The sequence below is a fragment of the Cygnus olor genome, chromosome 10, assembly GCF_009769625.2.
Source record: "Cygnus olor isolate bCygOlo1 chromosome 10, bCygOlo1.pri.v2, whole genome shotgun sequence".
Taxonomy (NCBI): Eukaryota; Metazoa; Chordata; class Aves; order Anseriformes; family Anatidae; genus Cygnus; species Cygnus olor.
In genome coordinates, this window is record NC_049178.1 from 12,972,066 (window position 1) to 12,999,240 (window position 27,175).

General features: G+C 61.6%; 4 protein-coding genes across 5 annotated transcripts; 2 read left to right on the forward strand and 2 right to left on the reverse strand.

The window, feature by feature from the left end:
- Positions 1 to 1,400: 1,400 nt before the first annotated feature.
- On the forward strand, positions 1,401 to 6,094 carry DALRD3 (DALR anticodon binding domain containing 3). The gene is made up of 13 exons (XM_040568280.1): positions 1,401 to 1,654; positions 1,802 to 2,106; positions 2,184 to 2,452; positions 2,686 to 2,744; positions 2,840 to 2,962; positions 3,379 to 3,449; positions 3,993 to 4,051; positions 4,206 to 4,288; positions 4,613 to 4,736; positions 4,843 to 4,901; positions 5,000 to 5,113; positions 5,288 to 5,356; positions 5,576 to 6,094. Exons 1-13 carry the CDS (start codon positions 1,403 to 1,405, stop codon positions 5,693 to 5,695), a joined length of 1,707 nt encoding a protein of 568 aa, XP_040424214.1. The 5' UTR covers positions 1,401 to 1,402; the 3' UTR covers positions 5,696 to 6,094.
- Positions 5,983 to 10,869, reverse strand: WDR6 (WD repeat domain 6). Its single transcript, XM_040569132.1, has 6 exons — positions 10,803 to 10,869; positions 8,253 to 10,662; positions 7,964 to 8,059; positions 7,715 to 7,831; positions 7,316 to 7,434; positions 5,983 to 7,201 (listed from the first exon to the last, which is right to left on the reverse strand). The coding sequence occupies exons 1-6, from the start codon at positions 10,867 to 10,869 to the stop codon at positions 6,714 to 6,716; spliced, it is 3,297 nt and encodes a 1,098-aa protein (XP_040425066.1). The 3' UTR covers positions 5,983 to 6,713.
- Positions 10,865 to 26,588, reverse strand: P4HTM (prolyl 4-hydroxylase, transmembrane). The gene is made up of 9 exons (XM_040569133.1): positions 26,331 to 26,588; positions 26,169 to 26,250; positions 17,376 to 17,566; positions 16,661 to 16,757; positions 15,514 to 15,676; positions 13,726 to 13,911; positions 13,181 to 13,271; positions 12,467 to 12,590; positions 10,865 to 11,201 (listed from the first exon to the last, which is right to left on the reverse strand). Exons 1-9 carry the CDS (start codon positions 26,586 to 26,588, stop codon positions 10,978 to 10,980), a joined length of 1,416 nt encoding a protein of 471 aa, XP_040425067.1. The 3' UTR covers positions 10,865 to 10,977.
- On the forward strand, positions 17,573 to 24,235 carry LOC121075256 (secreted frizzled-related protein 5-like). Of its 2 annotated transcripts, XM_040568290.1 has the most exons (4): positions 17,573 to 20,008; positions 20,411 to 20,583; positions 21,434 to 21,520; positions 22,403 to 24,235. In XM_040568290.1, the coding sequence occupies exons 1-4, from the start codon at positions 19,683 to 19,685 to the stop codon at positions 22,735 to 22,737; spliced, it is 921 nt and encodes a 306-aa protein (XP_040424224.1). In that variant the 5' UTR covers positions 17,573 to 19,682; the 3' UTR covers positions 22,738 to 24,235. The 2 variants fall into 2 exon arrangements, with proteins under 2 accessions (XP_040424224.1, XP_040424223.1); XM_040568289.1 differs by lacking the exon at positions 17,573 to 20,008 and having other exon boundaries at positions 20,056 to 20,583; positions 21,431 to 22,532.
- Positions 26,589 to 27,175: the final 587 nt, after the last annotated feature.

A 27,175-nucleotide genomic window follows, 5' to 3' on the forward strand; every position in this document is an offset into this window, starting at 1 on the left:
GGGACAGAGCCAGCCCCAGCCCTGCTCTACAGGCCCCATTGAGCGGCTCGGGGGGGGGGGATATCAGCCCAGCGTGCGTGTCCCCCCCCCCGGCAGCCGGGCAGGGGGTCCTGGGCGGCTCCTGCCCTGCGGACAGTCAGCAGTTGGTCTGGTGTGAGCAGCGATTCTCAGATCACCTCTTGGCTGTGGGTGGTGCAGGGAGCACCCCACCTCAGGGGCTGCCTGGGGGGGCTGTCCCCATGGGGGGGCTGTGTCCCCCGCTTCAGGTTTTGGACTTGCAGGGCCCACGGAGGAGCTGCCGGGTTCCTGAGGGTGCCCAAACAAAGGGCTGCGCTGCCGGCATCGCCCTCGCCCTGCCGTGCACATAAGCCCCGGAGGAACCGGTTTGGGCCCTGCGGGCAGAGCGGCCCCCCCACCGCACGGAGGGAAGGGCGGGGGGGGGGACACACGTGCTCCTGGCTGCCACGGATGGGGGTTTCGGCGCTTCCTGGATACCAGCTCCCCACAAACCAGTCCCCATGGCACAGGGCTGCAGCCTGGGTGACGCACGGCCCCACCAGGAAGCGAGGCTGGGGCTGGGCGGGTGCCTGCGGGGAGCCGCTGCCGGCCCCCCCGGGCCCTGTGCTGCAGCTGGGGACATGAGGTGGGGACCCCGCTGCCCGCAGGGACGGCAGTGCTGGGGGAGCTGAGTGGCACAGCGCGGGGCCCCGCTCGGCAGAGCTGCCACCGCAGAGGAACCGCGCTCTGCAGATGGAATCGCGAGCACGAGGGCGGGAGCCGGTCGCTTCCATCTCCTTCCTGCCAGGCCGCGCTGCTGGGGGGCTGATAAGGAGCGGGGCTGCAGGCGGCGGGTCCCCACCGCAGCCGGGGGGTACGCGATGGGGCGCGCAGCCCCGCGCCCCGTTTCGCCGCCCCGGTTGCGAGGCCCGGAGGCTCCGTGTCGGCAGCGTGTGGGCACGCGGCGCGGCCGCTTTCGCTTTCGCTTCCTGCCGCCCCCAGCCGGCTTTGGGCGGGCGCCGTGCGGGAGGCGCAGCACCGGGGCTCGGGGCGCCCAGCGCAGCGCTGCCTGCGGCTCCCCTGGGGGCTCCCCTCCGGGCCCCGCACCCTCCCCGCCACCCCGCCATGGCCGGGCCGTGCCGGGCCGGCTCAGCCCCGCGGGATCCCCGTGCCGCAGGGCCAAACGCCCGCAGCCCCCCGGGCCCCCCCGGCCTGCTGGGGCCGCGCCCGGCTCCCCCCGTTGTGGCCGCGCCCCCCCCTCCAGGCGTTGGCCCGCCGCACCCGGCACGGCGCCGCCGCGCCGCCCGCCGCACCCAACGTGGCGCCGCCGCGCCGGCAGCCCCCAAGATGGCCGCCGGGCAGCGCCCAAGATGGCCGCCGGGCCGCGCCGCGCGCCTCGCTCAACATGGCGGCCGCGCCGCTGCTCGGGCGGGGGTCTTGGTGTCGTCACTTCCGCCCCGCCACCGGAAGCGGCGGCCGGGCTGCTATGGAGACGGCCGAGGGCCGCCCGGCGGTGGCGGCGACGCTGCGGGCGCTGAACGCGGCGCTGGGGGGGCCGGCGGCGCTGTGGGTGAAGGAGAGCAGCGCCCGCAACCTGCGGCACCGGGACTTCCTGGCGCCGCGGGCCGCGCTAAGGGCCGCCTTCACCGGGGGGCAGGTAGGCGGCGGGGCGGGCGGGCCGCGGGCAGGCCGCGGGGCCTGGGGGCCGGGGGCGCGGCCTCCACCCAAGGGGCGTCGTTTACGAGCCAGGGGGCGCGGCCTCGCCACGTGCGGAGCCCCGACCCCCGCGCTTCTCGCCCCGCAGGTGCCCGCTGCCGTCATCGCGGGCGTGACGTCAGCGTCGGGCCCCGGGGTGCTGGCGGTGCGGGGCTGCCAGCAGACGGCGGCGGGGCTGGCCGTGCAGCTGCGGCGCCCCGAGGCCTTCCGCCGCCTGCTGGGCCCCCCGCCCGGCCCGGCCCCCCCGCCCGCCGCGGGGCCGGGGCCGGGGCCGGGGCCGGAGGCGGTGGTGCTGCACTGCCCGGCCCTGCGCGGCCCCGCCGCCCTGGCGCCCCGCCACCTGCGGCCCGTGCTGCTCGCCGACCACCTGGCCCAGCTGCTGCGCGCCCAGGGGTGAGTGCCTCGCCCCCGCGTCCCCGCCCGCGCCGTCCCTGCCGCGCAGCTGGCACGCTTTTGTTGCTCGCCCGCAGGGTCGGCGCCCGCCTGGTCCCTGCTGTCAGCAACCAGGGGAGCCTGGAGGTCCTGCGGCAGCTCCGCGTGGAGTGGCCCTCCGGCGGTGCCGCCAGCCCCGACGCTGTCTCGGCCTTGAAGCAAGCGCTCGGCCGCTGTCCCTACGCCGCAGCGTGTGAGCCAGGCGCGGCCTCGCTGCCCGAGGAAGTCATCTGTAAAGTGCACCTGAAGAGCTTCGTGGAGCAGCAGGGCTTGGCGGGCTACGACCCCAACCTGGATGTCCTCCTAGGTGAGCCTTACGTGGACGGCGTCTGGTGTAACGGCAGGGGGAAAGGCTGCAAAAGGCCCGTTTGTTTTCTCTAGTTCTTTTTACAGAGAATAACGGGCGTTTAGATTCAGATTGTTTCCTCCTTTTACTCCCTTTCAATCTGGTTTGAGCCAGAAACGCAGACAGCCTGAGGCAGACCCAGCTGGTGGGAGATGAGCCTTTTGTCCCACTCTGAGTGTCCTTCCTCCTTTCAGTGACAGAGGGGAAGCTGCGGTCCCTGGCTGAGCTGCAGCAGGCCGTTCTGCAGTGCACGGTGAGTGACCCCGCGGTGCTGCCCGGCGATCGCTCTCCAGATGTTCCCTTCTGTCACGTGGCAGCGCTTGAACTCGCTGCTGTGCTCTGCCGCAGGCTGGAGGCCAAGGGAGCCGCTGCAGCGTCGTGCACGTGGTGAGCTGCGAGGAGGAATTCCAGCAGCAGCAGATGGACCTGCTCTGGAGGATTTTGGATCCAGGAGCCCACACAGCTTCGCAGGTGAGGAATTTCACACCTTCCTCGTTGTGGCCCCCTGCGTCCTTGTGCCGAGGCAGCCCGTCTTCAACCTCTGCAGTGGATGCTGAGGCCCAGCCTCGCACCTTTGCAAGTGTTCCTTTCCCTTTGGCAGCCCCCCTGCTCTTGGCTGGGCAGTGGAGCAGTGCCCATTCCCTTGGCATTTTAGCACTAAAGAAGGAAGAACAGGAGAAAACTGCGGGGACGCAGCTAGAACAGGACTGTTCTTAACTGAATGCAGTGCTGTGTTTTAGCAGCCTCCCCTTTTCCCGTGGCACCTGTTCCCATGATGCGAACAGAGGTTTCCCTGGCAGCTCTGCAGGCGCGGTTCTTCCTGCGCCGCATTTCAGCAGAGCTTCTGAGCCTTTGACGCTGAGCCTTTGACCTCCTCCCTCTTTCAGAAGCACCTTGTCTGTGGGCCAGTGAAGGTGACGAACCCCTCGTTCCCCATCGGGGCAGACCAGTACTTTCAGTAAGTTGGTGCTGAGCAAGGAGCCCGTTGTGCTGCTAGCCTGACGAGTCTTGTGCTGTGCCGTTTGGCCCTGCAGAGCTCCCTGGTGGTGCAGGGAGAATCCTGTGCAACCCCAAGTTCCTCTGTTCTGCTTTTCTGTGCCCCGGCGCCATTTCTAGAGGACTGGAGATGCAGGACGGGGCAGGGGAAGGAGGAGAACAACTGTTTTGCCCTCCCCAGGCTCAGCGTCCCCCTCTCGCAGTGCTGCTCTGGCCCTGCCAGTGGACAGGAGCTGAGCTGCTGCCTCCCCGCGTTAGCAGACAGCCCTGGCATGGGGGCAGCCCTTCTAAAGCCAAAAGGCAGGGCCTGGACCCAGCGCAGCAGCATTTTCACCGCTGCTAGCAGCAGCGCTGCTGTCCCTGGCCTGCTGCGGGCGGGTTCTGCGTGCAGTTGGTTGGCTGGCTCGGTGTTGCAGCAGGGCTGGGGGAGGCTGGGGGAAGACTGGGGGGGGGGGGGGGCGCACGCTGGAAGGGGGCGGCGGCTCTGAGCACGCGTTCCTCCCAGGCTCCGAAAGCGCCAGATGTACGACGCCTCCGTGCTGAAGTACGGGGAGCTCGCGCAAGGTGAGAGCCTGAGGGGCCGGGGCTGGGGAGGCGCCGTGGTTCCCAGCCCGCAGCCCAGCCTCAGCAGAGCCCCGCGGCCCCAGCGGAGGTTTCCTGCCTGGGCGCCGGGGCTGCAGCGAGCTGTGCCTGACGCCACCCCCCGCGTTTCCCGCAGATGAGGCCTGGACTGAGGTCATCGACACCCTGACGGCGGCTGCCATCAGGTTTGAGCTGCTGAGCACCGCGCACCGCAGCCAGGTAGGGCGCCCACGAGCGCCGTGGTTTGCGCAGAGCGGGGCAGGCGGGCGGCGGGAGCAGGGCCCAGGTGGAGGAGCAGCAGGAGCAGAGGGACGCGAAGCACGGGGTGAGGGGAGGCACTGCGCAGACCCTTTGGCTGCCCTGAGCTCGGGCAGGGGTTGGGTTTCCACGGGGTGCAGCAGCGGATGCGCAGGGTATGGGCACGGTGCTCAGCACGCAGGTGGTCGTGTTCTGCCTGGTGGGGACAGCTCAGCTCCCCCTGTGGGAGGCGCAGGGCTGGCTCCATGCCACGCAGCCCGGCCCGCAGCTCACCCCTGCCCGCAGCTCACCCTGGACCTGGAGGCCAGCAGCATCTCCACAAAGGGAACCAAGAGCGGCGCCTTCGTGATGTACAACTGTGCCCGGCTGGCCACGCTCTTCGACACCTACCTGCGGGCTGTGGAGCAGGGTGAGCGCCCGCCCTGCCGCCCCCTCCCCTAACAGCTGCCCCTGGGCTGGTCCTCGCGCCTGGAGGCTTCTCTGGCCACAACCGCGGTCTCCCCCCTCCTTTCCAGGAACGTACCCGCCTCTGCCACCAGCAGCCACACTGAACTTTTCCTGCCTCCGGGAAGAGGTGAGTGCAGAGGGATGGGGCCCGCGGAGACCTGCGTGCCCGCAGCTCCCCGGGATGGCTGCTCCTGGCCCTCTCTGACGGGTGTACGCCTTTCGCAGGGAGAATGGCTCCTGCTTTTCAACTACCTCCTGCCTTTCCCCGAAGTCTTGCAGCAAGCAGCACAGCTGCCCGCACCCAGCAAGGGGCTCCGGATCACAGCCAACACCGAGGCAGTAAGTGCCGCGTGCCAGCGCGCCCGTAGGTGCTCCGAGAGCCCCACCCCTGGGCAAGGCCCCGCGCCCGCAGGGTGGGTGCTGAGGGGGATCCCTGGGGGAGACGGCAGACAGCTGCACGGGATGGCTCCAGCCTGGCCAGACCCCTTTACTAGCACGAGCTCCGTGTTGCAGGTGTGCAAGTTCCTGATCCAGCTCAGCATGGACTTCAGCTCCTACTACAACCGGGTCCACGTTCTCGGGGTGAGTCGAATGGCCCCGGCTGGTTGCTGGAGGGTTGCAGCCCTGTAGTCATGCCCAGGGCGGGACCAAGCTGTGGGGTGGCTGCGCTGGCAGCAGGCTGCCGGGTGCCAGCAGTGTGACGGCCCTGCAGAGCCCCTCAGGGACATGGAAGCAGGGTGAAGAGGCAGCACTGTCAGGAAATACGGCCACCACCCCGTGCCACTGCCCTTCTCCTTGCAGGAGCCCTTCCCTCACCTCTTTGACCAGATGTTTGCCCGCCTCCAGCTGCTGGGAGCGGTGAGAGACTTGTTCCACCGTGCCCTGGCGACTCTGCACCTCCCTCCTCTCAGCCAGATCTGAGCCACCTCTGAGGAGTGGCACCGCGGAGGGACAGCCACCAGCCCCGCGAGGGGAAGGACAGGCCACGGGGCTGCCTGAGGGCTACGGCTGGAGAGTCCAGGCACACCTGAACCCCGTAGCGGTGCTTCCCCATTCCCAGACCGTGGTCTGAGGGTTTTAGACACGCACCCCGTAGCTGTGCCCAGCGTGGGCGATGGGCGAGCCTGCCACCCGCCTGCTGGGGATGAGAGCCTGCAGCGTCCCGGGGCGCACCAGGGGACCAGCACACCCACAGCACCAGGCACCGATCTCCAAAGCCATTTATTGAAGGGCAGCTCTGCTGGCGGAGAGCTCCTGCGGCCCGAGGGCTGCCAACGCTCCAGTTGGTCCAGTACGTCCAATACAGTCGTTGCTGGACAAGTGCTGCGTGTCTGACCCGGCCGGGAGGGACACGGGTGTGGGGACTGGGGAAGGGGCTGTGCTGAGCGCAGGGCAGGAGAGCTGTGCTGCCGCCTGTTCCCACACCACTGCCCCGCTGCAGGGAGCAGGGCAGAGCAGCGCCTGCGTGCAGCCCGATGCCCCAAGAGCACAGCACGGGGCTCTGCGGGGTGGTGGGACTGCACCCGGACCACAGCCCCCGCCAGCACAAGCCCTGGAGTTGCTGAGCACTGCCTGAAGGGGTGTGGGCAGTGCAGAGCTGTGCTCAGCGCTGTCCTGAGCAGCCTCCTCTCTAGGACCAGGGCTGGAAAGACACCCCCTTGCCCTGGGAGGAGAAAGGAGGGAGCTCGTACCCTCCTGGGCAGGGCAGGCCCCGGTGGCCTTGCTCTTCCTTTAGCGCCTGGAGAGCCGTCAGGGACAGGCCACAGCTGCCTTCCCCCCTGAGCCCCCAGCCTGGAGTCACCCAGGCGCGGCTGTGCTATCCCCGAGGGACTGAGCCCCCCCCCCCAGCTCCAGGCTCGGGCAGGGGCCGCGGTGACAGAACGCCCGCTGTCACCGCACGGGCGCAGCTGGGAGCGGGATGTGCTGCGCGCCTCCCCTCTTACTGGGCGTCGCCTTGCAATGGGGTGCCCGGGGCGGCGCAGCGCAGGAGCTCCAGGCCCTGCCCGCAGAGCACGCAGTACCAGCGCCGCTCCCCGCCTGCCTCCGCCGCCTCCCAGCAGTCCAGCTCGGCCAGGTCGGGCACGTGGAAGAAGGTGGTGCTCAGCGCCTCCAGGCTGCCCCGGTCCAGGCGCCACAGGGTCAGGCGCTGGTCCACAGAGGCGGAGAGCACCAGGTCTGGCCGCAGCACCCTGATCCCCGTTACGTGGGCGGCGTGGGCGCAGGGCCTCGAGACCCGCTCCAGGACACGCAGGCGGGGCTCCGGCGCGGCCTCGTCGGCGCTCAGCGCCACCTCCAGCAGGCAGACGTGGATGGAGCCGTCGTCGCTGCCGCTGGCCACCAGGAACCGTCCCTCCGGCAGCTCTCGGATGTGGAGGCTGTTCACGCCGCAGCTGTGAGCCATGACGGTGAGCAGCGGGGTGCCCAGGGCTAGGAAAATAGGCTCTGTTAGGACGGAAGGCTCCCCGTGGCTGGAGAGAGCAGAGCAGCTGCTGGGACGGCCTCGCACCATCCCCTGGGAGGCAGGAGAGGGGCTGCACTCACCCAGGGGCTGCACCTCTCCCTCGGCGTGGTGCAGGGCATCCGCAGCTTCCCAGACGGAGGCGGTGATGTCCCAGAAGGCGACACTGCCATCGGTGGCAGCACTGCACAGGAGGTGTCTCCTAAAAGGGAGGTGTTCAGGGAGACTTGAGCCACCACCCTACAGCTCAGAGCGCTGACAGACAGCCCCCAGGTCCCCGCTGCCACCCAGGGGACCCAGCAGAACGGCCCCGCTGCCACGACGGAGCAACCTCCCCCTTCCCTCCGCCAGCCCCGCTGCCATCTCCCGTCCCTGCTGCGCAGACGCCACAAGGATGAGCGCTCCGTCCCTTTCCACCAGCCTCGACGAGACTTCTCCCCAAAGCCCCGGTGCTGCGCGCTGTCCTTGTGCTCAGGACTCACCTCTCCCCTCCTGCCCCCGCGTGCAGGAACGCCTCCACCTTCAGCACGCAGCGCTGGTGGTGAAACGACTCCGCCACGAGCGCCAGCTTCTGGGGGGCCTCCAGCAGCACAAAGAGCCTGCGGTGGAGCGGGGGGGGGGTCAGCGCTGGGAGAAGGGGGCTCCCAGCACCTCTCCGTGCCCGCTCCCTGCGAGGTGCCGCCCTGCTCCTGGCGCGGAGCTGGCAGCTGAGCCCGCCAGCGGCTCCTCACCGCACGGATCCGTCGCTGCACGCGGCGGCCAGGAACTTGCAGGGTGCCGGCAGCTGCTCGGTGGCGGTCCCAGGCACGACCGAGAGGGACATGTACCTGGGCAAACACAAAACACTTGCTCCACGCCCAGGTGACGCCTGCTGCCCCAGGGGAAAGGGAACACAGCACAGCAGCCCGAGCCCAACGTGGGTCACAGCCCTGGGCCCTCGGTGGTCCCAAGGACCGAGCCTTTCCCTAACCCCAAAGCCCCTTGAAGCTGTATCTGCCTCAGGCAGCCACCGAGCATCACCTTGTCTCCGGGTCCATCTTGACGAGCTTGTGCCTGTTTTTCATCCGGTCCCAGTGCTCGTCCAGCCGGTGGGAGGCCACGTGGACGACCTGGCAGGCCACCGTGCTCTCGGAGGCCAGGTCCGCGGTGCACAGCAGCCGGTAGCACTCGATCTGCGCCCGGCCGCCCGCCGAGAACAAGAGGGTGGACAGGTCCGCCGCGTCGGGCCGCGCAGGGCTGGCCAGCGCCAGCGCCCTCACGCTGGAGATGTGGTCGCTGAGCCTGGCGAGGGGCACGGCTGCGCGGGATCGCTCGCTGAGCGTGAGCACGCAGGCCGTGGTGTCCTCGCTGCCGGTGACAAAGACGTTAACGGGGCCGTGGCCGGGTGCCCGCACCGCCCCCAGGCGCCGCACGCAGGCGATCTCCCGCCCGTGCAGGGACTCCAGCAGCACCTGCTGCTCGCAGGGCTCGGCCTCGCTGCTGTAGAGCATCACGTCCCCGCTCTTGATGTAGGCGAAGGTTTCGGCCGAGGGGCTGCTGCAATAGCTCCAGGAGCGGTGTCCTCCTCCGCAGGGGATGCAGTGGAGGTTCTCCCCAGTCCTGGTGCTCCACACCACAAAGTTGTCGGCGTGAAATCCCAGCACGAGCAGGTCCCCGCCGGGGGCGAAGCGCAGCTCCTCGATCCACTGCAGCCCTTTGCAGGGCCTGTGCTTCCACAAGACCTCCAGCCGCTGGCCCTGCAGGCGCAGCTGGCGGTAGCAGCCGTCCCGGCCCGTGCTGTAGAGGTAGTCCTTGTGGCAGGTCACCGAGGTGACCCCTGCCTTCCCGTGCAGCCCAAAGAGCACGGACAGAGGTTCCTCAAGGGGAAGCCCCCCATTGTGTGAAAAACAAGAGGGCTCCGACTCGCTCTCGGAGTCCTCACCAACCGGGGAACCTCTGTCGGCAGTGCCGGTGTTCTCCGTGTCCGTCCCCGGGGAGCTGCTGCAGGGGAAGAGGAGGAGGGAGCCCCGGCGGTCCCCGCACACCAGCAGCCCTCCCTGGGGCAGGAAAACGGCACAGGTGTGCCAGCGCTGCTTGCAGGGGGGCAGCCGGTAGCGCCCCATCAGCCGAACCGAGGGCGCCCGCCCGGGGCAGCGGGTGACGTCCATCCAGAGCATCTCCCCGTGGGGACCGGAGGCCAGCAGAGCGGCGGCAGCGGCGGGGGGCAGCCCGGGGCGGGGGGCCCAGCTGAGCCCCAGCACGGCCCCCTCGAACAGCCTCAGCCTGGCGGCGTGCTCGGGCTGGCCGAGGGCGAAGACGAGGAGACGCCCGCGGCCACCGGCCAGGGCGCAGAGCGCGTCGGTCCCACCGGGCAGGGGGGTGACGGCCAGCACCCCGCGGGGCCCGCAGGAGGCGGCGGGGCCGAGCAGCGGCACCCAGCGCCCCGCCGCCTCCTCGTACGCCTCCAGCCCGCCCGCCTCGCCCAGCGCCAGCACCCGCCGGGGCCCCGCCAGCCGCACGGCCCGCGGCCGCCCCGGGGCTCCCAGCGCCACCGGCGCCGGGCTCGGGGCCTCCCGCCGGGGCCTCCAGAGCCGCGCTCCGCCGTCGGCGCCCCCGGTGGCGAGGCGCCCCCCGGCGGGGCGCAGGGCCAGGGCTCGCAGGGCCCCGCGGTGCCCGCGCCTCGCCCGCCGCACGCCGCCGCCGCCGCCCCACTCCAGGCAGGCTCCGTCCTCCCCGGCGCTCACCGGGCTCGGCCCCCGCAGCGCCACGGCGGCCACCCTGGCGCCGTGCCCGTAGCACAGCAGCAGGCACGCGGCCTCGCCGCCCCCCCCCAGCTCGCCCACGGCCCAGAGCCGCACGCTGCGGTCCTCGGAGGCGGAGGCCAGCAGCCCCCGCGGCGCCGCGTAGCTCAGCGCCAGCACCGCGCCCCGGTGCCCCCGCAGCCTCCGCCGCGGCTCCTCCGCCTCCGCCGCCCGCCACAGCACCACGGCCCCCGCCGCCGTGCCGGCCGCCAGCGCCAGCCGCCCCCAGCCCGTCCCCGCCAGCACGGCGCAGCGCAGCGCCCCGGCCCCGCCGCACCGCGCCTGCCGCAGCCAGCGCCCGCCGCCCCGCCACTCGTACAGCGCCACGGCCCCGCCGCCCAGCGCCAGCGCCAGCCGCCCCCCCGGCGCCCAGCGGGCCTCCCACACCCGCTCCCCCAGCCGCCGCGCCGCCCCGCCGCCGCACGCCGCCAGCCGCGGGGAGCCCCCGGTACCGGCGCGCCCCCCGCGCACGGCCAGCACGGCCAGCCAGCGGCCGCCGAACGCCGCCACCCGCACCGCGGAACCCCCCCCGCCGGCCGGCTCGGCCCGCAGCCCCAGCACGCTGGCCTCACGCAGCACGCTCCGCCGCCCCGCCGCCGTCGCCACGCCGCCGCCGGTCAGCAGGAACGCCGCCACCTCCGGGCCCGTGCCTGCCGGACAGCGCGTCAGCCACCGCCCGGCCCCGGCCCCGGCCCCGGCCCCGGCCCCATCCCCATCCCCGGCCCCGGCCCCGGCCCGCTCCCCGGCCCCGACCCCAGCCCCGTCCCCGGCCCGCTCCCCGGCCCCTCACCCGCCAGCAGCACGTCCCCGGCGAACTCCAGCGCCGTTACCGGCGCCACCAGCGCCACCGACTCCATGGCCGGGAGGCGCCGCCCTCCCCCGCACGCTTTTATTGGCGCGCCGCGAGGCCCCGCCCCCGGCCGGCGCGGGAAAAAGCCACGTGCTCGGTGCCCGCCGCCCCGCGCCTACAGCTCCACGTGCGCCCCCCCGTAGGCCTCGTCCACGGTCCACTCGCCCGGGCTCCCGGCCCCGGCCCCCGGCCCCCCGTAGCGCTCCATCTCCTGCTGGAACCGCTGCTGCCGCCTGCGGTTGGGGTCGACGTTGATCCAGTTGTTGGCGATCCACTTGGTGCCCTGCGTGACCAGGCAGCCCCCGTGCAGGGCGAAGTCGTCCAGCTCTCCCACCCAGCCTGCGGGAGCAACGCGCCGTTAGGAGGCAGCGCGGGTGAACGCTGACGCCGCTCCCAAACCGCAGCGCTTGTAGGGAGTCACCGAGCTACAAGCCAGGAGCTGGCTCTTCTCAGGCAGCTCCTCCTGGTGCTCCTCCACCTTCGCTCTACCCCATCCTAGAACACGAGGTTTTCCAGGTTGAGCTCCCCATGTGCCAGATGCCCATTGTCTCTCTGTCTCCACTCTGTACGAGGGGCTCTTGCATTCTGCTTTGCAGCTGCCATTTTTCTCAACTTTTCCCCAAAGGGGAAGGTGGCATCAAAGAGAGGGGCGCTGCCACTGGAAGGCTTGTGGAAGCCAGAGGTTCGAGGCCTCGCTATGCATTGTGTTTCAGCAGTTCCAATCAATCCTCTCTCTTAATAGAGATCCCATGGATTTTCTGTGGCAGGCTTCTGCAGCCTTTTTCCATTTAGGAACAATTTACTCACAAAAATACAACAGGGGTCTCCTAGCAGGGCAGTGATGGTGTTGATATTATTGTCCAACGGGACAAACAGCGGTCCTGTGACCTCGCTGAGGATTTTCTCAAGATGGAAACTAGCTGGGCTGCTCCCAAAAGACATGGGATGCTACATTCCTGCCTGCCAGTGCTCAAAACCCACCGTTGAAATGCTCTGGAGTCATGCTCCCCAAACAGCTTAGAAGACTGAGGTTAATCCCCCAGCCTGGCTGTCAGGGAAAACTGCACTGCACTTTGTGAGAAAGACAGCCCTAAGGAGATATATCATCGGCCTGCAGCTGAGCTACAAAGCAGGAGCCGGCCCCAAGCACGGCAGAGCCCTGCGCAGGGTGGACTGCGCCTCCCCGTGCTGCAGAGCTTATGGCCATGCCTTTGTCTGCCTCCCCTCCCCACCCCTGTGGGCAACACCACATCAGTGAAACACTTTGAATTGCAGACCAAGTTCCAGCAGGAGTTTCAGCTCACACAGCAGGGTGGAAGGCAGCTGGCGATGGCTAGTGCAGCCAAGGTCTTTGTTTGCTAGCTAGTCCCGTCCCCCAAAGACATCAGGAGCCACTGACCTACTGCCTATAAACAAAGGCTTTTCAGAGTCAGGAAGCTCCTAGCCAGCTGGTGACAAGTAGACCCTACAGTTCCCACTAGCAGGCAGCTACCACCCTTAGGCTCTCTTCTGAGCTCCCAGCTGCCGCAAAACCCACAGAAGACAGCTGTCACCTCCTGCAGTCCTACCCTCCCCAAGAGCCAAGTCTTGAAGGGGAACTGTACCTTCTCCATCCGACAGGTAGTTGTACCAGAAGACAGCAGTGCCTTGCTGAGGTTTCACTCGCAAATTGCCCTTGTCACAGTTCTTCCGAGTATCTCGCAGGTCAACGTCGTTCTGGATCAAAGACTGATCAAAAAAAAACCAACAAAACAGGGAAGGTGTCGTAAACAGAGCTGGAACAAAGCGCGCGGACTGGGTTGCCTCTGCTGCCAGCCATCACCCTGCCCTTGGCTTGAATGCCCCACAGGAACAGCTGAAGGCTGACAGGGCTTTCACAACCCATTTGCAACAGCCGATTTCAGCCCCCTGGAGATCCATGATCTGTTTCTGAGCAGTCGCTCGTTCCTTAAAGCATTGCCTGACGGCAGCACAGCATACCTGGAAAGATTTATCCCGAGATCAATCTTTATCAAGATTTTCCTCGTCTGAGGAAAATTGCCCAGATACAAGCAAGCAGGACCTGTGTTACGGCAGCAAGGTCAGAAGACCACCCCTTGTGCATCTCAGCGGGGAAGAGCTGCAGTTGCCAAAGCCCTGGACCTCTTCCCTTGGCCTCTGAGCAAAAACACTGCACGTGGAGCACAGCTTTCCCATTTTCTGGCTGTGAAAGCTAACGTCCTCCAACCTCACGCACCCCTTCTGCAGCTACAGTGAATCCAGAGGCTCACAGTGGGACTCAGAATCCCCGGGGGAACACGTAGGAGAGACTCACTCACCATCTCTTCGTACGTCCTGTTGTCAGCTATAGGAAAGACCGTTTCTCCTCCCCCGGTCACATTGTTCAGGTAGAACAGCACTGTCACGTACCTGTAAGGCAGAGCGCAGTGGCTGTCAGGGCACACAGCCGCAGCAGGAGATGCACAGGGCTGTCCCCACCCTGCCCTCCACCATACATCCCTCCAAGGCATCACAAGACATGCAGTTTACATCATTTTTTTTTCCCAAGGACAAGACAAGGACAACAGAGAAAATCCCAAATCACGGCGGTGAGGGTGCATTCCTAGCCTCAGGTGGGGACAGTCCAGCAGCTCTGCAGAACCACTCTGCGCTCCTTGGGCTGGCCCCACGGGATTCGCCCACCTCCCCCTTCAACCCAGCAATCTCCAGAGCTCATTTGTGAGCCCCACCAAGGAGTCCCAAGCGAGGTGAGGTGCAACAACTCTCCACACCTCTTCTCTAATACGTTCCAGATTGCGAAAAGCTTTTTTTCAAGACCTCGCTGAGCTCTGCAGTCCCCCCCGGCCAGATGTGCAGGCCTTACCGGCACGAGGTCTCAAAGGGAGCGCTTTCATTGGCGACCAGCTTGGTGTGACTGCAGGCGGTCTCGGGGAAGACGGGGCCGCTGTCCATGTGGGCATGGTAGTGGCCTCCTTGGTCGTACCGCACAACCTGCAGGGGCTCGCTGTGCTCCACAATCTCGGGGGGCAAGCGAGTGAGGCGCATTACCCTGGGAAGAGGAGAGCAGAGCAGGTGAGGGGAGGACAACTTCGGTCTGGTCAGCCGCTACTCCCGAAGCACCGAGTACATCCAGAGAAAGAAACCCCCCTTCCCCAAAAGACCGGAGAGACGGATGGGCTGCAGGAAGCATGCCAAGAGATAACTAGGTCCTTACAGATCTGTTAGACCATCAGCATCAGCTCAGAAACTCCTCGTCAAGGTTAATAAAAAAACAAAAACGAAGGGTGCATCTCCAGCAGGACTGCTCTCATGAAGACCTTGCTCGCTCAGAAAGATCCCTCCTTTGTGTGTCCCTGGAGCCTTCATGTGCCATCTCATCGCTTCTCTGGACTCCTGCACACCACCTACAGACCTCGGGGACAGTTAGCAAAGCACAGGGCCCCTGCTGAGAGTGAACGAGAGACTAGCTCTAGGAATATTCTTGGCACCTAACTCACCTTTCCCTGTTGCCTTTTCAACAGCCTCCCCCCAGGGCAGAGGGGCACGGAGGGCTCTGGGGTTTTTCCGCTGCTTACATCTGAGATCATCCCCAAGGCAAGCAGGTACCGCTCGAGACCTGCCAAAGAACACTCACAGCTCTGAGAATTTGGACTGGTGAAGCCCTCGGGGTGGGCGCAAGGGGGACGCCACACCAAGTCGGGATGGCAAAGCCCCTCCAGGCACCACACAGTCCCACGGAGGATTGTAACAGCGTCCTTCAGCACCGTGCCTGCGGGTCCACGGGGGCTTTCTAACGCTGGCAAACCGAAGAGGGTAAATGCAATATGCCAGTGCCTGTGTGCGCCGGCTAGCTGGCACGGAGAAAGTGGCAGCCACAGTCTGCTCTAATTAAGGCAATATGCGACCCCATTCTCCCTCTGGAATGTGCTGAAGAAAAGGAGTGGCCAACGGCCGTTTTCAAGCCTGAGGACAGATTTTACCCACCCATGTCCTGGGCGAGGACCAGCACCGCAAGAACGAGCGAGTCTCCAGCCAATTATCTGAAACTCACCACAGCTAAACGATTTGGCCTGCGAGCTGGGTTTCAACTCTTCCCAGTACCAAATCTGAGGTGAAGGGAAAGATAAGAGGTTCTCCCATCTGCTGTGAGACGCCCTGTGATCCGTGCACTCAGACGAGTAAACTAACTCGGTTTTCTCGAGACAAAGTCGTGCTTATTATTCAGTCAGCTCTGAGCAGCTACGACAGACTCCAGTGAAATGCATGAGTAACTAAAGCAAATGACAGTAACTACTGGCACGCAGACAGGATTGGAAAGGGGCAGTTTCTCCCAGTAAGCTCGTTTACTAATTAGAATGAATTATTTCATATAATGCCAAGTCTTCTTGGTTTTATAAGGCTGTTCCCAAAAGTGAATGGATATGCTGAAAGGTTTGACTTTTCTTTTTCCTTTTCCAGGGGACAATACAAATTCTTGTTCTAATGAGAACCTCCTCTCCCCATTTCATGCCCGCGTTCAACGCTCTTTATACTCCAGATTTTCACGCAATTAGGAAGTGTGAATATTAACAAGTCTGCCACTGCATCTCCCAGCACAGGTGCTCCTTTCGCCTCCACAAACCCAGCCGCCCCTTGGCTGCTCAGCCCTTACCTTTGCCGTATGGACCTCATGACCTGGTGCGCCCCCTCGCCCTGGTACAGCCAGGTGTGCTGGCTGTTGCGCACTGAGTCGCTCGTCTTCACTTTCTGGCTTCCCATGTACTTGTGGAAATCACGGATATTCAGCTGCTTGAACTCCTCCAGACTCAGCACGCCTGTGGGAAGACAGCAGAAGCAGGCTGCCTCTCGTGCAGGCAATAAATACACTGCTGCGCGCTGCCGGGGCCGCTTCCCGGGCACGCAGCACCCGCAGGCAGGAGGAAGGACCAGCCCCCGAGGTCAGCCTAGGGCAGCTCCTCAGGTGCTGCTCATCATAACCAAATCATCCACCGGTCTTATTTCTAGCATCCTGCTCACATCTCCCTGTCCCTGCTTCCCCTTACTCCACGTGGTCTTCGATGACGCAGTGCCACATCCAGGTTGTGACCTGGTCCCTTGGTGGCACGCACCAGCGTAACAATGGAGGGAAGCAGCACTCTGGAAACAAGGCCCTGCCAAGAGCCCTTTAACAGGACCTTCCATTTGTACGTGTCCACAGTGGTGGAAAAGCCACTGACGACTCAGTCATACGCTCCTGCCCCTGCCAAGAATGCCACCAGCCCGGGGCACGGGGTGCCTTCCGGATATTTGGGCATTCACACGGGTACTGCTTCAACTCCAAAGCAGCTCCTCTCTGGTGCTCTCAATGCCAGGTCACTGGAAGAGAGCATGCACAGCCTGTGCATTCACTTAATTTGATTAGGAAATGAAGAGTTGCTTAATTGAGGACGCTCTAATTAGAGCAGCAGAGGTTAGAGTGCACGTCCGGGCCAGCAGGAGCCCTTGGGAGACCAGGGGAACAAAGGGCAGAAGTGGCCTCTTGGGATACAGAGAGCTGGCAGCAGCAGGGAAGGGGGTCAGCACCAAAAGCTGATCAAGGTGATCCCCACATCCACCAAAGCCACCCTCCCCTGCCAGGGAAGCAGAGCTCTCAGCCAGCTGCTGAAGTCTCCCTGCAAACAGGCAGGGAGCAGAGGGAGCACCTTAAAGCCCGCGGCCCACAGGCCTGGGCAGGGACATGGCTCTTGCTCCTCCCTGCAGGGCAGTGTCAGGAGTCCAGCACGCCAAGGACACGGGGATTCCCATGGAGCTGCTCTTACCGTTCCCATCAGGATCGGCCTTGACTGCAGTGTACATTTCTCGGATGTTTTCGGGAGTCATCCACCTGCCGTTCCCCAGGCGGGTGTGGGTCAACACCTGAAATTCAGACAAGGATCAACCAACGGGCACTGGTTTCTTGTACTAACACAACCCTACAACTTCCCTGCTTGAGGCCTGGCCGGCTCTCCTCTGTAGAGCATCAGTCAGCCAGGCATCAGCACATCACGGCAGAAAGCTTTGAGTGGGAATCACCCGGCAGCCACACACACCGTGCAGCTGATCTGCACTGGTATTTCCAGTTTAGGTCATGGCAAATGACTGCTGAGGCTCAGTTAACCAGTCCTTAGGTGAAGGGGACAGAGCTCTCTCCCTTGAAGGGAAAGTAAAACTGCTGACGATAAAACTGAATGCTTTTACTCCTCTGAGATAAGGGCTAAGAACAAAACACTTCCTCTCCAAGCAACATCTTGGAGAGCCCTCAGCAAGCTCTGACCTCCAGAGGAGTGCCTGGGAAGCGACATCCTTCAACGTGCCCGGGTGCACCCTGCCATACAGGACAAGGGTGCTCGTTATCCTCCTCCCAGGCTCACTAATATGGGAGACTTTGCTGATGTCCTGCCAGCTGTGGGAAGGCACAGCCAGCCCTGTCACAGGCTGCACAAACAGTACAAATTCACTTCACGAGGATACCTAGCAAGAAGAAATCCACGCTACCTCTTTGAGCTGCAGCTGCCCATCCTGATTGTGGTCAAGCAGATTGAAAATGTCCATCTGGCTGATCTCTATCATTTCCATGGCTTCTTCGTAGTCATCCGTTGGTAGGATCTGGCTCTTCTGCAGCCCCTTCAGCTGTGCCAGATGGATGATGAGCTTGCATTCCTCCTCTGTCAGGAAGTCTGGAATTTCTGCAGGAAAAGTGTGAGCAGCAACAGAGACCGAGGAATTGTTACAGTGGGACCCATACCAATGGCAGGCCACCCAAAAGAGAAAAAGAAACAGAAATTTAGAAACTTCCTAACAAGTCAGGGGGATGGGACATTCAAACACACCCACCCTTCTACCTGAAGAGCTCTAAAACAGCACCCGCCACACACCGGAGGGCGGAGGCGGGTATTTTTACAGCAGCAGTTCCTTAATGTTTGGACCCTGGGGTCAAGCCCTTAAGTTTCTTGCAGACCAGCACAATGCACAAAGGAGAGAACAAACACGGGCATATCGCTGCGTATTATCACTTCAAAGGTTACGTGTGGAGCGCAGTCTGGGAACTACTGCTCTACAGGAAGGGAGCCCACAAGTCTTAGCAGTGGAGGCGGTGATGGCCAGGGTTTCAGGCTTCCTTACTCTCACGTGGAGCAGGCAGCAATCTGCAAAAAACCGAATGCCTTTCGGGGGGAACCTGCCACGCTGCTCTTCTGTGAAACTCAAACAGCAAGAGACAGCTTCCTGACTTATTCCAATTCGTTCCCTTGATCCCCAACTAAAAACGATCTTCAAATGTGTTACTGAAGTGGAAGGCTCTGCACGTTGCGGATGCCACGCTCCGTACCCAGGCAGCATCCCAGTATCACTGCCTTTACTTTGCAGCACGACAGCAGCAGCAGTCATGCAATTCTCAGATCCCAAGCAAATTTTAATTAAGAGAATTTAAATTAAGCCCCCACGGATGACTGAGAGATCTCTAGCTGCACGGTGCACTGCACACACACTTGCGCAGCACTGCGAGATCCCGTCCCGCAGCGTGGTTACGCGGCTGGGGACATCCCGCTGCCTGGCTCCTGTTACTGCTACGGCTGCCTCATTCCCAGCTGCTGAGGCTTTTGAAGAGGGAAAGAACAACCATCAAAGCAGGACAGGTTTAAGTGCTTCTGGACCCAGAGCCCTGCCCTCTAAACTGCAGCCCGGCAGAGCTTCTGCAGGTGTGCGCCGAGGACACGTTATATCCCAGCCACAGCAGCAATCCTTCAAAGGGGGAAAGGAAAAAAAAAAAAAGTTAATTACTTCCATGACCTTAACTCAACCCTGTCTGCTCCAACTGTCACTGTGCAGTTGGCTTCTTGCTAAGTACAAACCAGAACTAGCCCTGTAGAAAATGAAATGAAGGCCCAGAAACACAATGCAGCCGGCTGTATCCGTAACACCCTCTGAGGAAACAATTTCCGCCACCGGCAGCACAGAGTCCTCGGAGCAGGGGATGCTTCGGAGCCGGAGCTTCCGCCAGCTGGGATCAACTCGGTGGCACGGCACCAGGTCAGGGCTAACCGTACAGGCTGGCAAGCGACAGTCCCAGTATTTCCAGTTTCCTCAAACTGGGCTAAAATAATGACGGCTTCTGGAATCTTAATTACGTGCCGGAGGAAGGACAATCCCTCTCTTCAGCGGTGGTAATAGGATTTCGTAACGAAGTACAAATCGTGTTAGCCAGGAAGTGCTCTCTGCCAGGCAGGTTGCAAGGTGAGGGGCTTTCCAGCTAAGCGCCGGCAATCCGGAGCGCAAACAGCCTTTCTCCACAGCTGTAAATTAGTTCCTCAGCTCTGCGAAACAGTTAACTTCTGGCTGCGAGACCATCCTATCTCCCTGCCCGCTCAACAATAGATCCAGCTAAACAAATGCCTCCTAATTGACTTTGAGCAACACTTGATTGCTTTTACAAAAAAAACAAAAACAAAAACAAAAGAGAGGAAAACATTGGGCTTTATGAAATAATGACTAATCCCGGAGCGAGAGAAAGGGGATGGGTTGGCGCACTGGTGTCAAACAGAGGGCCCCAAGACACACGGCCAAGTCATTCACCCCTCCCCGGCTGCCCTCATTTCCACACCTGCTGATCTAAGCCAAACCCCTGCTAAAATCTAAACAATCGGGGCCGCTGGCAAACGAAAATTGGAGCATTGTCTTCCCCATGAGGGCTCTGAAAGGGCCGCACTTAATGAGGATGGATCGTCACGGAGGTGGCTCGCAGGCTATAAAAGGCAGCCCGCAGTCCGCAGCAGCTCAGTCCGGGGTGCGCCGCTCGCTCCGAGCATGGAGGCGGCTGGGCGCAGGCAGCCCTCGAGGCGGGGAGGCCGCTGGCTGCCGGGCCTCCTGGTGCGCCTGCTGCTCTGGGGCTCCCCGGGGACCCGGGCGAGCTACCTGAGGAGGTCGTCCAGCTGCACGGCCATCCCACGGGGCATGGCGCTGTGCTACGACATCGGCTACTCCGAGATGAGGATCCCCAACCTGCTGGAGCACGAGACCATGCCCGAAGTGATCCAGCAGTCTTCCAGCTGGCTGCCCTTGCTGGCTAGGGAGTGCCATCCCGACGCCAGGATTTTCCTCTGCTCCCTCTTTGCCCCGATCTGCTTGGACAGGTAAGAGGTTTTTACGAGTTACTTCAGCCGTAGCCAGTATTTCAGCCCCAGCAGCACGACTGCATTCGCCTCCCGAGAGCAAACACGTGAAATCCGATCGTTGTGGCCACTTTCAGGCAGCGCTGCCCCGCGCAGCGAGGGGACGCGGGATCACCCAGCAGGGACCTTCCCTCTGAGCGTGAAACACGAACGCTCCTGAGGGAGGGAATAAAATTCCCGTCCGATGACCAAAAACCAGCCTTTTGTTGTTTGCTCCCTGGGTTGGCATGCCCCAAGCACACTGAAGAGCCCATGGCGCGGCGGTGCACAACACAACCCCGTGGGGCAGGCAGCGCGGCGGCGGGGCTGAGCCGTCCGGCTGCTGCGAGCCCACCCTCCCTGCCATCCCGCCTCCCTCCCCAGGCTCATCTACCCCTGCCGCAGCTTGTGCGAGACCGTCAAGAGGAGCTGCGCGCCCGTCATGGCTTGTTACGGCTACCCCTGGCCCGAAATCCTCAACTGCGACAAGTTTCCTGCAGACCATGAGCTGTGCATCTCGGCAGTCTCCACGGACGAAAGCTCCTCCAGCAGGAGAAGTAAGGGTTTTTTCTCGTTTTTTTTCCCTGTGCCTTGTTTGTGTTCCTAACGCTTCTGGCTGTAAGCTGTATTTAAAACAAAAGTGGAAATTTTGTTCTCTGGGGGAACTCCCCTGTGACTAGAGAATGAGCAGAGCGCTGACTGAAGCTCGTTCCCTCGGGTGCTGTGCTCGTCGGTCACCTGGGTGCCATCGGACCCCGCGGGGCTCGGGGCAGGGGGAGAAATCTCTGTAAAAGACACGGGAGTGCACGGTGTGCAGCCTCCGGGAGGTGAGGGGTGCTTCCAGCCGAGCTGGGACACTGCAGCCCTGGTGTTTCTGCTACACCCAGGGTTCACAAACACGCAGAAAGAAAGGTTTTTCAAGCCATTAAACGTTAGGAAACAGCACAAAGGGGCACGATCCTCTGCAGACATGAGCTACACAAGAAAAAATCTTGTAATTGTGAAGACTGTGAAAGACAAAAAGCACCCAGATAGTAACGAACACTGGTGGGAAACTCAACAGAAACTACAGGGAGAGCAGACGCCTCCCTTCAGCCTCACCAGGTGGAACCTGGCCCCACTGACTGCTTTACGGTTTCATCCCAACCGGCCGCCGTTCGTTAAACACTTTCACTGCTGCTGCAACAAGCAGCAACAGACGCAAGCCGAAACAAAGCACGGCGAGCAGTGCCCGCCCCAGCCACGGCAAAGAGAGCTTAAACTTTTCCATCCCGGCAGCCCAGGCTGTCCCTCGGGGACTGGGTCGCTCCAGAGGAAGCACTGTTTCAAAACTGCAAGCCAAATTGTTTTATGCCTTTTGCAGCGAGGTTTGACAAGGGTGGTATAACCACATTTCTGTTGCAGCAGTGCCCCGAGCCAGCTGCAAGGACTGCGAGCTTGAGGAGGCCAGCACCGCCAGGGAGATCCTGGAAAACCTCTGCGCCAACGACTTCGGTGAGTGCACCCACCTCCTCCTCCTCCTCCTCCTCCTCCTCCTCCTCCTCCTCTCAGTCGCTGGCCCTGCCTCCAGCAGCCAAGCAGTGGCATGCACAAAAAGCGGCTTGGCCACAAAAACACGACTTGGAGGAACTGCAGCTTTTACAGCAGATCCCAGAGATTTTCAGTTCTCAACTTACCCGTTAAGTAGCAGGACGACCCAGATCCATGCAGCACCGAAGGGGAAGTCTTGCTTATTTTCTGTGGGCTCTGATTTGTTTTCAGCCCGTCTGCTAGATACAAGCACTGCACTGGTTTTCTCAGAGACCAGCTTTTCAATGGATGCCCATAAAATCCTTCACAAACTCCACGTTAGCGATTTCAAACTTCAATACCATCGTCCCAGTAGTGCAACTCTCCCTCTCCCAGCCCAAGCAGGTGGCAGAACTGAATCTGCTCGGTTTGCTGGCCTGAAGTTTGCAGGACATTCTTCTGAATTAAGGCACATAACCTTTACAAAAGAAGTTAAATTCCTGGGCAGCTGGCAGCCATGTCATCCCAAAATCCCAGCTCAGAGAAAAGTCTGGTGATTTGCACGAGCCCAGGACTTGGGTGCATCCACTTGCTTGTGCCGCTGCTTCCTGCAGGGTTTCTGCCCGGGCCGCGGTGCTGCTGTGCCTTCTTCACTCATGAGAAAAGCAGAGCGAAAAGAAGAGCGTTCAGTACTGGGAACGCTAACCACAGCTGAGGACTTTTCTAGGTTCGCTGCAATTACATGGGGTTGGACGGCGGTGTCACCACACCACAGGAACAGCCAGAAAGCTTCGCATTGGTGCGTTGTTTAAGTAGCCGAGAGCTACGAAATGTAAACAGAACTAACAGCTCTTTTTCCCCCTCCAGCGGTGAAAATCCGAATCCTCAGGAAGAACACGACCACAACAGTCTCGGACTTTGACCTGGACCCCTCCAAGGTGGAGGTCCTGAAGCACGGCCCGCTCCTCCGAACCGAGATCCCAGGCAGGCTCCAGCAGTGGCTAGACATAGACGCTACCTGCGCCCACAACATCATGAGAGGCACTCACGCAGGGGTCTTCGTTGTCAGCGGAGAGGTGCAGAGCGACAAGGTGGTGGTGAACAAGGCCTACGCCTGGCAGAAGAAGAACAGGAACCTGCACCAGGCAGTGCGGAGGTGGAAACATCACCGCTGCCCCGAGCAGCCTGGCAGGAAGGTCTGAAAACCTCGACTTCAACAAGGAGAAACCGCTCCCTTTCCTACGGCTAGAAAACTCCTCTTCCTGGCAGTTGGTCTTCCGGAGATGCACGGTATTTTTAGGCGATTCAAAGCAGTCATAGCCAGCAGATAGGGCCTCACCACAGATCCCTGACAGATCCCTAGAACTGTTTTACTGAGACAGAGCTCACGGACGCAGCCTTAACACACTGCTCTCTCAAGGTTCTGCAAACCCAGGACTTACGATAACATTGATCTTGCCCGAGTGCGGGCTCACTTTCTGTCCAGAAATGATACTAAAGTTTCCCTGACCGATTAGAGATGCTTTTTATGTAACGGAGCAAATACTTTACTTTTGAACAGCCTGAAGTAAATTATAGGGGGAGAGGAACCCACCCAGGCAATGCCTGGCCCCTTAAAAATTAATGCGAACCTCATCTCCTGAGCAGTCTTTCAGGCTGTCCCTTCAGCTTGCTGCTTGAGCGTTCACGGGCATCTGCACAGGCAAAAGGAAACAGCCCTCCTTGAGCAGGAAAGGCACACAGCAGAGAGAGATGAGGATTTTTGCTCCAGTGGGAACACTTTTTTTACATTAGAAATTCAGTTTGGATCAGGAGATTCTGGTAACTGCAGAATTACTGAAGTTACCACCAGAGCCTTGAGAGAGCAGAGCAGGGCTGGGACCTCAGCTGCTGGAACAGCTCCGCTTTGGTTTGCAGCAGCGGTTTGCCTGGGGCTCGGAGGGGAGCCCCAGCCCAGCAGCAGGTATTTCTGCACAACCTGAAACTCCCTGCTTTGCAGATCTTCTCCCTGCCACCTCAGAAATGTTACGCATCTTCCTGGCCTTCTCTCTGCATGCAGAAAAGACAGAAAACGGCCTCACGAAGCTCTCTGCAGATCACTCTCTCTCCCAAGACTGTAATTACTTTCAGCAGTGAACACAGCCATAGCTCGACACGACAGACCACAAAGCAGAACACAGCAACCCCTCAAACAAGAAAACAAGTTGGATTTCTGCTGTCTAACAAAGCGTTGTCCGCGGAAAGTTTTCTACACTGGATTAAACTTGGGACTGAAATAAGGAGACGACAGAGAAAAACAGCTTTGGGGATAAATATGTCCTTCCCTGTGCAGAAGTCGGCAGCCTCAGTTGTGGAGAGAACCACCAGCTTTGGTGGAGACACATTGCCTCCCTGTGCTCGTAAAGCACACCAACAGCCCGAGCAGAGATTGCCTCTTCAGATTCGGTGTGGGCTGAGATTAGCACTCACGATGCTCCCACTGAAATTCAGCTGCGCCCTGACATTCGTGCAGCGATTACTTCTATTCCCCGAGGCTCAGATGGAAAACGCAGTGAGATTTCTTATTTTTATTCCTCCCTGCTGCCTTGCCTTGCAGACTGCCGCCCAGTCCGCAGAACCGGCTGCCAGGTGGTCCCTGCAGGGGCAGGATCCTCCGAACAGACTGCATTTTGAAAATACAACAGAACAAGTAAAAGCTCCGAAGGTTGAAAAGGCTTTGTCTGATATTTGTTTTCCATTAACAGGATTATTTGATTACTAGTGTTTCCTAACTAAAAAGTGCACAGATGGTCTGACTTACAAGCTTTAGAAATGACGTCTCATAGCCAGAGGGGAGAAAAAATAGGGCAGGGACTTTTGCATAGCTCTGTGAAATACACTCGGGCTCAATGCAGATGACTTACCCACATTTAAAAAACAAACCGCAAGTTCCCTGGTGGTGCCCAGCCCCATGCTCCGAAGCACAGAGCTCACATTAAGCCATTAACGAGCCGTCTGCTGCCTGCAGTCCCACTGCAGCCGGCTTTACTAAAAGCAAACCAGCCACTTACTCCCTTAAATTGGCTCTTGCACGCCACAACACTTCTTGTTAAGTGAAACCCCCAGAAATTCAGGAGCCTCTCTTTGCCAGGGACTCCTGGTTTCGTCTAACACTGCCACGTTAAATCCACACCTCCGCTCGTTTAAACAGCAGCAATGCAATAATTAGCTTTTAAAAGTTAGTTTAGATTGGTGGCGTTTGCATAGATAGAGAAGTCTCTGGAAGTCTTTTAAAGCCAGGGCTGGCTCCTGGCAGGTTCATCTGGGAGATAAGAGCGGTCTTGCAAGTCGAGGTTTCTAAATAAGGGCCTCCTATCGGAGGAGAAAAGGGAACAGACTTGTGGGGGATCTAAAACATTGACTGTCCATCGCCGTCCCTTGAGCTTTCCCTGATGCCAACCTCAGAGGGCAAAGCCTGCCCCAGAACCTGACAGAGGTGCCAGAGTGACACACCAGAGGTTGTGGGATTACTGCTGCCAGGAACAGCCGGCCTTTATCAGCTTCGGCTCCTTCCTTGCAGGTCGGGATCAGCTCTTTTACATGAGCAGTACCTGTGGAGCAGAGAAGGTGGAAACAGGAGCAGGAAAAGCAGCCTGATCACCCCGGATCCTGAGTCTGGCCATTAGAACAATCTCGTGAATGCTGAGGGGTATTCGTGTGTCAGTTTCCAAGGGGTTCGTGTGTCAATTTAATGAATGTCTTTCAGAGATCCACTTAGAAATTTGCAAACCAGGAGTATCACCTATGTAGAAATGACAAGAGAACTCTGTATATTTCCTACAGATACTTGTTGCATTAAAGGACCTTAATAAGAAACTTATCTGGTTTATGGCCAGGTTTTCAGCACGTATAGTTAATTTTTAATCAGAGGAAAACTCGTATTATTGACAAAACACCTAAAAGACTCAGCATCATCTTTGTCAGAGACAACAGGTTTTCCCTGAATTTGGAGTAATAGGGACTTCATAATTGTTTGTCCCCAAAAATTAATTGGTATATTCTCAGCGGATTTCCAGAGCACAGAGATCAATCAGGGAGACTTTACCAACCGCTGCAAGAATCACAGAAAGGTAAAGGCGGCTTTAAAATATCTGAAATAGGGATGTTGTGCGGGTGTGCGCCAGGGCAGCCAGAAATAAAGACAAATCTAGAGCAGGACGCAGAACGGTGGAAGACTTTAAGTCTAGCACTTCTGACATTATTCATCTCCTCGGCACTGAAGCACCAAGTCTCTTTGCCACCGTTTATTGCCAAAACCTCGCGCGCCTCCTGTCCGTCCCTAACACCGAGGGGCTTCTTCGAGGTCCTCGTCTTCGAATGGGTGGTGGGTCAGGGGGACCCTGCGATGCCTGGGAGGCCAGCCTTTTAATCAACCACCAACCTTTTAATTACTCGCTAACCTTTTAATCAGCCACCGGCCTTTTAATGAAGCTTACAGCCAGCCTCGCCATCCACCTTTCAAGCAACCTTCCAAACCCCAGGGTCAAATCCCGGGGGGTGCCCGCCCCGTACCCGCCCCCCCGCGGGCCCAGCCCCTCAGGGAGCACAGCCCCGGAGCCCAGCCGCGGGGCAGCGCCCGGTGCCCGGCACTCACCGAACAGCAGCGGCTTGAGGCTGAGGGTGCGCACGGCGTGGGCCCTGCCGGGCACCAGCTCCACCCGCTGCGTGTGGCCGACCTGCGGGGAGAGCGGCCGTGAGCGGCGGCCCCGTTACCCGCCCCCCCCGGTTCCCCCCCCCCCGGTTGCCCCGGCCTTGCCTTGATGCCCTCCAGGCGCGGCAGGGCGCGGGCGGGCGGCGGCGGCGGCAGGGGGGAGGCGGCGGGCGGGCCCCCGGCGTCCCCGGCGCTGAGGTGCACGAAGAGCAGCAGCCCCAGCACGTTGAGCACGTAGAGGTGGGCGAACACCATCAGCACGAGGAAGTAGGGCCGCGAGCACACGGGCCGCGGGCGGCCCCCCGGCGGGCCGGGCAGCGGGGGCCCCTCCGGCCCTGCCGCCGCCGCCGCCGCCGCCGCCATCAGCGCGTCGCGGCCCGCCAGGCCCCTCGCGTCGCCGCGGCAACCGGGCGGCGTGCTGCGTCACCGGGCGGGGACACGGCCCCGGCTGCTTCGCCCCCCCCCCCCCCCCCCCACCCCCCCCCCGCCCGGTACCGGCGCTGGCGGCTCTTCGCGGCCGCCCCCCGGCCGCGTGGGCCCGCTGGGCCGCGTGCCTGGTGTGAGGGGAAAAGGGGCCTGCCCCCGTCGCAGCCCTGCTCCGCCCGCAGCCGCTGTCAGCAGCTCCGGGACACCCCTGTTCCCTCACCAGGGAAGGGAGGCAGGAGAGAGCAGCCCCCTCCCTTTGAAAACCTCCGCTGGGAACAAGCAGCGGGCGCAGGATTAGCTCCTAGGGCTGATATTCCTCTTAGCAGCCCTCGTTCAAATCCACCCGCCCAATTATACGTGCTGCGAAAGCTTGCCTCGTGTCTCGGGTACGTGAAAAGGGCCCCACATGCTGACACGCAGGAATTTAGCGCCCCCAGCCCCCAGGTTAACCTTTGTTGTTTTTATATAGCGTCACTTGACAGAGGACACATCAAAGGCAACGTTTCCACACACAGCATGGCAGA